This window comes from Kryptolebias marmoratus, linkage group LG4 (genome assembly GCF_001649575.2).
Source record: "Kryptolebias marmoratus isolate JLee-2015 linkage group LG4, ASM164957v2, whole genome shotgun sequence".
Classification (NCBI taxonomy): Eukaryota; Metazoa; Chordata; class Actinopteri; order Cyprinodontiformes; family Rivulidae; genus Kryptolebias; species Kryptolebias marmoratus.
The window spans coordinates 23,140,256-23,150,491 of NC_051433.1; the positions used below are offsets into that span (position 1 = coordinate 23,140,256).

The 10,236-nt window shown below is 38.3% G+C and overlaps 1 protein-coding gene across 1 annotated transcript; it reads left to right on the forward strand.

The window, feature by feature from the left end:
* The first annotated feature begins 816 nt into the window (after positions 1-816).
* On the forward strand, positions 817-9,262 carry gnl3l (guanine nucleotide binding protein-like 3 (nucleolar)-like). Its single transcript, XM_017430524.2, has 15 exons — positions 817-913; positions 1,007-1,050; positions 2,147-2,257; positions 2,357-2,473; positions 2,570-2,653; positions 2,763-2,898; positions 2,986-3,089; positions 3,214-3,358; positions 3,531-3,618; positions 5,030-5,207; positions 5,294-5,436; positions 5,529-5,665; positions 7,354-7,520; positions 7,622-7,793; positions 9,173-9,262. The coding sequence occupies exons 1-15, from the start codon at positions 901-903 to the stop codon at positions 9,223-9,225; spliced, it is 1,692 nt and encodes a 563-aa protein (XP_017286013.1). The 5' UTR covers positions 817-900; the 3' UTR covers positions 9,226-9,262.
* Positions 9,263-10,236: the final 974 nt, after the last annotated feature.

Consider the following 10,236-nt stretch of genomic DNA (forward strand, 5'->3'; position numbering starts at 1 on the left):
TATATACACAAAAGAAAAAAAGACCTTATTTAAAAAAAACATTATTTTTTAAGTAATGTAAGTGTGCACCAACCTTCTTCTCTACTGTTTTAATCATAAATAAACTACATGTAGGGTACCCCAGACTTACCTCATCCTTTATTTTCCCACCACAAACCTTTTTGTCAGAGTTCTCACACAGAATGCTGCAACACAAGCAAACCACACAGCAAATGCAGAGAGGTTCAACCAGCCAGGTGTTCTTTATATAGAGAACTAAAGTGAAGTGATGAGGTGATTGGTCCACTTAGAGTTCCCCTCATTCAATAAAGACTGGAGCACACAAACTGCTCTCTCAGTGAGACAAACACACTGACTCTGCACATAACACTGGAAAGAATAAATTATGGGTAGTTAAAACATTTGCACAGTTCTGTAATACTTTGCTGGAATACTTTGCTAATTCTTTGCATGGTTTTTGAGGTATAAAATTGCAATTTTATTATAATATTACAATAACAAGCATTTTTTGCCTATATTTGTTTAAAATACCAAGCCATATATGACTTTAAAGATATTATTAATATTTGTTGAGGAGCTTTTGTTATAATTAACATTTGGGTCATGTCAGATTTTCTCAACATGTTCTTTTTTTCTTCCGAAATAAGTAGAAATAAAATGTTTTTATTTATTTATTTATTTTTGCAAAATGCATGTTTTTGCATTACATCAACCAAAAACTGAAGTAACAAACCACACATGGAAATGCACCTGTAACATTTCTAAGGACTTTATAAAGCAGAGGGTCTTTTATTTTGGTAAGTACCGGATGTTGACGGTGACTCCGTCGTTTGCGCGTGGCAACTAGGTTGCCAAACACGTGAACTCAGTGCAGAAGGAGACGGGGGGGAGGAAGAAGTCATGTCTAAATCAAGTACGTAGTGAATGTTTTGAGTAAATGTGTGAGCTCAGCATGTGTCTGTGGAGTTTTTTAACTCGGTCGTCTTGTCGTTTTTACATTTTACAGAACAGAAACGCGCCAAACGCCTCGGTTTGCTCGGTAAATTCAAAGTAAGTGCTAACCGGCTAGCATCTGTGTGACAGAGCTTCATACGAGTTTACTACATGTAGCGTTGAGCGTGAGTGTCTGAGCTTCTACTAGCGACATGGAGACACATAGTATGTTTGAAACATTGCTAAGTTAAGTGTCTACAATCTCTACAGTCAAAAAGAGACACTACTACCTGCTCTCTGGTCAAAGAAAAGTTGTTTGGGGTCCAAATTTCTGTTTGACTCCTGAAATAAAGACAGCACAACTTATAATGTTGTCTTAAAACAAAAATACTGATATAGAAAATGAACTATATTAAAAGACTTAAGTTGTGTGCTGCATTTAGATTTTAAAAGTGGTTTGTGTTTGGATAAAAATAAATGACCAAACTTGTCAAGAATATTACATTTGCATAGCTGTAAACAAATGACCAAGTTAAAAAGGAGAAAGAATCAATATCAGGCCACTTTGTTGAGTAATTATTGTTGTTTTTCCCTTAAAGACATGCACCTTCCAGTAAATTCTTGAAGGGTTTGAAGCTTTTATTAGAAGCTGGTCTTTAATTTGTGTTCTCAGGGTTACGCCTCGCTATATTTAACTACATCCTGTTTTGTTGTACTGTAGTTGCACGTGAACTGCACTTTTTTGTTCTTTGTTCTGCAGTTTGCAGCAAGTATGTTGAAAACATAATTTTTTCTGGTGGGTTTCAAAGAAACCACACTGTGTAGCTGGAAGTTGTTTAAACACAGCAGCAAACAAACTACTAGCTTAAGTCAAACTGAATTCAAAAACTTTACTTTAAAATCTTTATAGTGGTCAATAATATCTTTCAGCAAGTGTAGCATTCACATGACATAATGTTGAGTGAAGTGACCCTGATGAGTGATTCTTATGAAAACCAACAGCTGCTGATTGTAGAAAACGTATGTTTAGTTAACCTCTAATGCTTTAGAGTTCACGTGACATCTGAATCCATTTTGGTTAAGAAGCTACAGATGTTTGTATTGTTACTGCTGTCGGTTTTATTTTCTGTGACTCGTGGAAGCTTAGGAGATGTATCAGGGCACTGAAGGTTGGATGTGTATTTATACTAAAATCCTTGTGTGCCATTTCCAGACTAAAGATGGACGAAAGGCTGATCCGTCAGGGAGGACAAACAGTGCAAAAGAAACAGCTGTTCAGCATGCCAAGGACTCCAGAAAACCAGAAGATGTCAGGAAGCAAAGGGTACAACTGCTTACGGCTTTGATGACTACATTCAGTGCTGTAGCAGTAGTATTGGGTTAAAAATAAACTGATCTTTTAATAAACATTGTTTCTTTTTAGCTTCAAGACCTCCAGGAAAAGCAGAAACTGTGCAGACAGCGTGAGATGATGAAGAGGAGGAATCTGGAGGTTTTTCAGGACGACGTCCTACAGCGCCAGAGAGAGTTTGAGCTAAAGGTAAAACTGCGAGCCGCCTGCTGAACCCAGTTGGACGCACTTCGTCCTGCGCGGTTTGTTGCAGCGATCTTCCCCGTTCTTTATTTGTGTTCACAGGAAACAGAGATGCAGAGTTTGGAGAAACACGTTAACTTTGAAAATGAGAATTCAAGAAAGGCGTATTACAGAGAGTTTAAAAAGGTAAGTAGCGGATGCATTTGTTCTAATCCCTGTTCAGTCCTGTTCCGAGTCTTACAAAGCAAACAAATCATTACAAATAACAGAAAGTTCATGTTTTGTTTGTTTTAAGGTGGTGGAGGCCTCGGATGTAATTTTGGAGGTGTTGGACGCCCGAGACCCCCTGGGCTGCAGATGTCCTCAGGTGGAACAGGCAGTCATTCAGAGTGGAACCAACAAGAAGATAGTTTTAGTCCTTAATAAGATTGGTGAGAACGCTTACAGGACAGATAGAGGGCATGGATACACGGGAGGTGCTTCTTTTGTCCGAGATTAAACGGCTTTCCTTATCTCAGATTTGGTGTCGAAGGAAATTGTGGAAAAGTGGATTAAGTATCTCCGTAATGAGTTTCCCACTGTGGCGTTCAAAGCATCGACTCAGCAACAAAATAAAAACTTGGTAAGAAAAGACAGCTACACTGAATCACCTAAAGAAAACTTATCGCCATATTCTTGCGGCTTATGACAATAATTAATATCACCAATTTGCTCCTTTTTCTTCTTCTTCTTCTTGCAATGAGCAGAAACGCAGTAATGTTCCAGTGACACAAGCCACCACGGAGCTTCTCAGCACCAGTGCGTGCATCGGAGCGGACTGCTTGATGAAATTACTGGGCAACTATTGTCGCAACATAGACATAAAGACCGCCATCACTGTAGGCGTCGTAGGTAAGCAGCAGCGTCTGTTCAGGCTTCCACGTGGCCACAGCAGTGACGCTTCAGTCCTCTTTGGTTTGTGTCCACACGAGATCTGCAAGAACTGTAGATACATCCAAAGTACACTTAAAGCTTCATGTAGTTGATGGTGTTTAAATATGACTAATCCTGCTGTGTTCTACAGGTTTTCCTAATGTAGGGAAGAGTAGTTTGATCAACAGTCTGAAACGAGCGCGAGCATGTAATGTTGGAGCCACTCCTGGTGTCACAAAGTGAGTGTACATTATAATGTTGATGCTGTTTTTTTTATGTGTTCCTGCATCATTTAGAAACTGAGCAAAATAGACAACTACCCTGACGTTTCAGGTTTGTTCTTTTTTATATTTCCTGCATTCAGCTCAAGTAGACTTCTGTTAATGTCAGTTTTAATTATAAAACAAAAATGAGTCGCACTAAAGTGGCGTACGGCAAAAAATTAAATAAACCAAGAACGATAAAATTAAAAATCATAAACAGTGAATGCAGTGACTTAAGGTCATGGTACAAACCTAAAGTAGTAAAAACAATAGTTGAAATCAAGAAGGAAAGCTGTTCTTGAGAGGAGGTGTATCTCTATTAGTGTCTGTAAAGTTTCAGTTCTTGCATCAGTTCCACAGATTTGGAGCATCTGTTGCAAAGACGTCATCCCTTCTAAGTATATGCTCATAGTTTGAAGCATTTTGGTGGTTAATGAGTATTAAATGAAACATAACAAAGTATGAGTGTCTAAAAGATCCAAAACAAACAAAGAAATAATAATAAACAAGAAACGAAAGCCTTGTTCACACAGAAACTATGTAGATATTTGTATTTTCGAAAAATATCCTTGTACACACTAAACCATTTTTAGAAGTCTATGCCAGTCCTCTATGTGGCACTGTAATGCTGACATGAAAATACACCAAAAACCGAAAACAAGGCAAACATGCACGTAAGCTTATAGCTTGCTCGGTACAAATTATAAACAGCAAACCCAAAGTTATCTCCTCCTTTGTTGTGAGTCAAGTACGTGACGTATGTTATTGTTCATCAGCCTTGTCTGCTATTTGAAATAAAACAGTACAAGAAGGTTTTGCTGTAGTTGAATAACTAGGTTCTGTAGCATCTGCAGCACAAATGCAAGCAAGTAATCTGTTGTTGTTGTTGTTAACACTGGATGTGGATGGCTTGGAGGTTAGGTTAGAAGTTGTGAAATGGTGTGTTTTGGCAATCTACGCTAAAACTTGAGGGTTGCGTTTCAAGATTTTTTTTCACTCTGGAACTTTTTTTTTTTTTTTTAATCTAATTTCCAGGCTCCTAAAACGCTGCGTCTGTGTGGCTGCACGGCTGGATTCGTAAAAAAAAAAGGACCAACTTTTGCTTATTCACAAAGCGCAGTTCTCATGTAGACAGCCCCTAATAAAGGAGGCTGACATTTGTGTTTTTGTTCCTGTTAAATGACAAATAGCTGTATTGTTTTGAACCATCTAAAGCCAACAAAGAGAGTTATTTGGGGAGTTGACAATAAAAGTTGATTACTAGAAATGGCTTGATACATGAACTTGTTGAACAGCAAAAGCCAAATCCTAAAACCGTCAGTATATGTTAGTGAACTAGTGAGGGATTTATTTTTTCTTTTTTTACTGAATGATTTTTGAATTTCAGGTGTCTTCAAGAAGTACATTTAGACAAACACATTAAGCTCCTGGATTGTCCTGGTATTGTCATGGCAACATCAACGACCGACGCGGCGATGATTCTCCGTAACTGTGTGAAAATCGAACAACTTGTGGATCCTCTTCCGCCCGTTGAAGCCATCCTCCGACGCTGCAACAAAGCAGAGGCATGAAACGCCACCCCCGCCATTAATTTGCGTATTTACAATGTCATTAAAACGGTGCCTTAATGTTGCTTGTGTTGGATTTTCAGATCATGGAGCACTACGGTGTTCCAGACTTTCGGACAGCTCAGGACTTCCTGGCTCTTCTTGCCCGACGGCAAGGCAAACTGAGGAAGGGAGGTCTGCCTGACACCGACAAGGCTGCCAAGAGTGTGCTGATGGACTGGACAGGGTTGGTAAAAATGACCGTTTTGGGTTTCAGAAGTGATTGTCAACAATTGTTGTTCAGCCTTGTGTTTATGTCACTGGTTTTTTTTTCTGCAGAGGAAGGATCAGCTACTTCACGCACCCTCCAGAAACCCACACTCTGCCCACACATGTCAGCGCTGAGATCGTTTCAGAGATGGGCAAAGCTTTTGACTGGGATGAGCTGGAAAAAGGAAATCAGGAAGTTCTTGCAGGTAAAAAGGAAGCTCGTGTCTAAACCCGTAACCCGACTTTTGAAAAATCTGTTTTGTTTGTCATAATGAACAGCATCACAGAAAAACAACTGTGTCAGTAACATGGGTTACTGCTTCTCAGAAGAATCACACACATTACTTTATACTTTATTAACAGTGCTATCTTTATTTTTCTGGCTCCCTATGAGCTACGCAAAAGCAGGACTGGTTGTGGCACACTTAAGACACGGTTCATGTAATGCCCAACACATCATAAAGGTGTAGCTTATGTTTATAATGGATGAACTCCTAACCTAAAAAAAAAATCAAAGCTGTGGGGATCTAAGTCATTGTTTATGACCTGAACATTTAGGAATAAAATCAAACAGAATTCAGAATTTTATGAATTTGACCCGAAGCTGTGGGTTTAAATGATGAGCTTTAGATGCAGGCACCCAAAACTATCGCAGGAGTTTAACTAACTCTGAGTTCAAATCTGTGCGAGTCGGTTCGGATTTAGTAATGTGTGCGTGATTCCTCATTAATAATGTCATTTAATTTTGTGGGGGTGGGTTATTATCCGTCTTTAAAAAGAATCAAGGTAGGAAGCTTTGGAAGGGTACCAACGTAATGCCATCGCCACAACTGAGGTCATTAAATCTTTATTTCTATCAGTGCTGCATGTTGGTATCTGAGCCACATCTGGATGATAGAATAGAGCAGGGGGCCCCAAATGGAGAACAGGGGTCCAGATCCTGACCAAAATAAAGTCTTATCTGCACCCAAATCAGTTGCTAAATTTCAGCAGAAGTATTATTTGTACTTGCACACATTGCCTAACGTTTACAGTAATGAACTGTAATCTGCGCAGCTTATTTATCTCTGACAGGAATCGGTGCCTTGGTCCTGTCCACAGTCTGGCAGCGGATTCTTCTACAAGCCTACTAAAACCATACCGTCAGTGGAAACAACCAGCATGGCTGGCACTAAAAAAGTGAAAAGTTGGAAGGGAAAATAGATGTTTGTTTTTTTTCAGACGGGGCAGATCCTTGTGTTCATTCTCTCTGTGGAAAGTTTAAAACCCACCTGCCTCCTTCAGGCGGGTGTTAAAATCTGCAAAGTAAATTGGTAATTAAACTTAGCTTATTAAAGCAGTCAGACCCACTGAATTCTGAACAGAGAGCACAAAAACAAGTGATTAAAGAACCCAGTTTGACAGATCCACTCAGTTATTTTTATATTCTTACTGATGATTTCGAATCTTTGCTGGACAGAACTTTATTTAGGTGGACCTTGCTGAATTTTAAATGAAGACCACCAGAATAGTCTGTGTGTGTTCCTGAGGAAGCAGAACCGTTCCCCTGCTGCTTGATGAACTTAGATCAATATGATGCTTACTACACACTCATTTACTGCTTTTAAAAATGCAGTTTTAGAAAATTAAATTTGTCCACTTCAAAAATCTTGTCGGAAGTTCGGTGATGCGTTCAAGTGCATTTTGTAATCCTTTAAAGCTACACTCCGATAGCTGCAGAGGTTGTTAAAAAAAGGACAGGTTATATCAGCTGTATTTTTTAGACACTGACAATTTTATGCTTTTTTCACAGCTAAAATGGAAATAGTATAAGCTCATACAGCTCATGTAGTTAAACACTAATGTGAGGCAAAACTTTTTGACAGATGATTTTTTTTGTTTGTTTGTGATTTAGAGTCCTCTTGTCTGGACATCCCAATGGGATTCTGCATGGAAACTACTGGAATGACACAGGGTAATCAAGATGAGTCAAATAATGAGCTGGAAATAGAAGGAGGCTCAGTGGAAGGGTCAACATTTAAAGATGAAGCTGAATCTATGGAGGACGATCAGGATCCAGAGGTAAGAAACAGCCCAAGATGTTTTTTATGTCCTCGCCTCTTGGCAAATGCAGGTGATCGCATTCATCTTATCGTTTCAATTTTCTGCTCTCCTCTAAATAGTTTGGGCCAATGACGGTGGAGATAAAAGCGCAGAGGAAGACGGATTTACCTGTAAAGGATGCTGCTCCCAAAGCTCCCGATCTGAAGGGTATCGTGAGTGTCGATCCTCTCCAGCAGGGCCAGGCACTCCTGGCTGCCAACAAGAAAAGGAAAAAGCTACAGAAAAGAGCAGGTTGGTGTAACTGTCGGTTTCAACATTTTATAAGTCTGTGTAGCGGCAAAAACTAATCAACAAGTAGTGAGATGCCTGTTTCAAAGAATCATGAGAAAGATCGATCTTTGTCTTTGAAAAATAATTTTATTCCCGAGGCAAAAGAGCGTTCGGAGACCCCACTCACTGAACTCAGGCAGGAGAAGAGCCCTGAAAGAAAAACAACATACACTTTTATAGGGAGGGTTCATTTCATCATTTTCAGCCACACTTTTACATAGTTACTGAGCATCTTCGTTTCTCACGAAGAAGATCTAATAATACAGGGAGTGAGAACAAATCAGTCAAGGCCAGTTGGAGAAGGGAGTAGGGGAGGACCAGGGCCTTCCTCAGTTCCCACATAAAACAAAGAACAAAAACATTTCAAACCTTGATACAAAATATAACAGTTAGAAAAATAATAACTTCATTACAAGAATCATAATTATCGTTATACATTTTACTATGGAAAAGAACAAAATTAAAATGTTCCATTACATCTGAAACCAAAGTTATTCAGTTTCACTTAATGAAAAGTGGGAAGAAGGTAAAACCCGCTCAGTTGGGCTACTACACTCGAAGAGCCCGCAGTACAAACAGGATCGATGACAAACTTCAGCGTCTCAAAGCTGGGTCACTTCTGCAAAACGTGCTGTAAACCTTCAGTGTCCCAGAATGAAACTGCTCTGATGGATTTCCACTCATTATTAGAAATATCTTGGCTGAACAAAGTAAATGTAGTTTTAAACAGGGACCTAATGAATCTTGTTCTTGGCGACTTTTATATTCGGAGTCTGTGTATATTTATTAAAATGATCACAGAGCTAAAGTTATATTTGCATGTTTATATTTATATTCATGTCTGGTTTATTTCATGTTTACAAACTTGATAACTTAAACTTTGTTCTGTTTAATAGAACTAAGGCATCTTCATTACCTAGCTAGTCTGATTTGTTTTTAATGTTTAATCTTTATTTGGGGACATTTGAAACAGCCAGTGTTGCCTCTAACATAACAGGTTAAAACAACATCTGCAGCACATCATTTATAATCAAAGAGTTTGTCAGAAATGATCAGGTCAGCTTAAGTTTATTTTTTTTCCCTTCTTCTTGAAGCGGTTATATTGCTTTCACTCCGCTAAAGATATAAATATTCTCTTATTAGTTTCAGATTGTGGTTTTATTTTTGTTTTACTACAAATACGCAGCCTATTGTTAAACCAGCTTCGTAGCACAGCTCCTTGGGTCACTCAGCAGACAGAACATGGCTTCTCCTGCCTCAGCATCCATTCATCATTCATCCTTTGGTTCTTATTGTCAGAAATGTATGACTAAAAATATGTTTTGCTTTTTTCTTTGCAGACAAAATTGCCACCAAACTCTCAGACACACTGACATCTGCGATGGACTTCTAATTTTCAGATATTATAATTAAATAAAAGTCTAAAAATATTTATTTGTCTTGTCTATATTCAGTGGAACTACTAACCTGATCGTCACAGATGTGTTTTATTCTATTCTTGTAAAATCTAGATTTTACACTTAAGTTTAAAATTTTCATTGTTTTGAGGCAATTTTAGTTTATTCCTCCCCGTTTTTCTAAACTCCATCTAAATACAGGGTTTAAAGTTCTCTGTCTCCACAACGGATTTCTGGCATCTGTAAAAATGAGAAGGAAAAAAAGATTTTTTTTGTTGTGGTTATGTTAAAGCCATCCAAACTAATTATGATACAGGGATTAAACTGATGCTGTTTTCAACAAATAAAGTGAACTAGAGCCAAAGTTTTAGACAATCAGAGCAGAGCCTTTGTCGCTATATTTAGTGGGTTTTCAGACCTCTCTAAAACCTATTTTTCAAAAAAAGAAATTTACCACCCTCTTTACCACACTCACCATTTTCTTGGGCAGTCGACTCTAAGTACTTGAAGTCCTGCTCCTTGTAGCCTCACTGTTCCACCTGTCGCTATCTCATTCACATACATGTACCTTGATTTCCTACTAAAATTGGAATTGTGACAGAACACCACAACATGTTTGAGGGGCAATGGTTAGCATATCTGCTTCACATCTGGGAGTTCAGCAATATTATATTTAAACCAAAACACTTCATCTTTTTGTGAATGGCAACAGTAATATTTCTATAATATTTAAGACCTTGTTTGATCATTTCAATAGCTAATAATTTCTGTTGGCACCACAACAAATGTTCAGGCCACTTTCATTAGAGAATACTGTGTACCTAATGTACACAGTGTAGTCTGTACATGAAAACCTTTGGGAAGTGACAGATACACAGAAAAATGTGACGCATATTAGGTGTAGAACAAAATTTTTAGTCAAACGATATGTATTTTTTGCTTTAATCCCTGTAAATATGATTCAAAATCAGACTTTGTTCTGCACCCAGCTGCACTGATAGATGAAG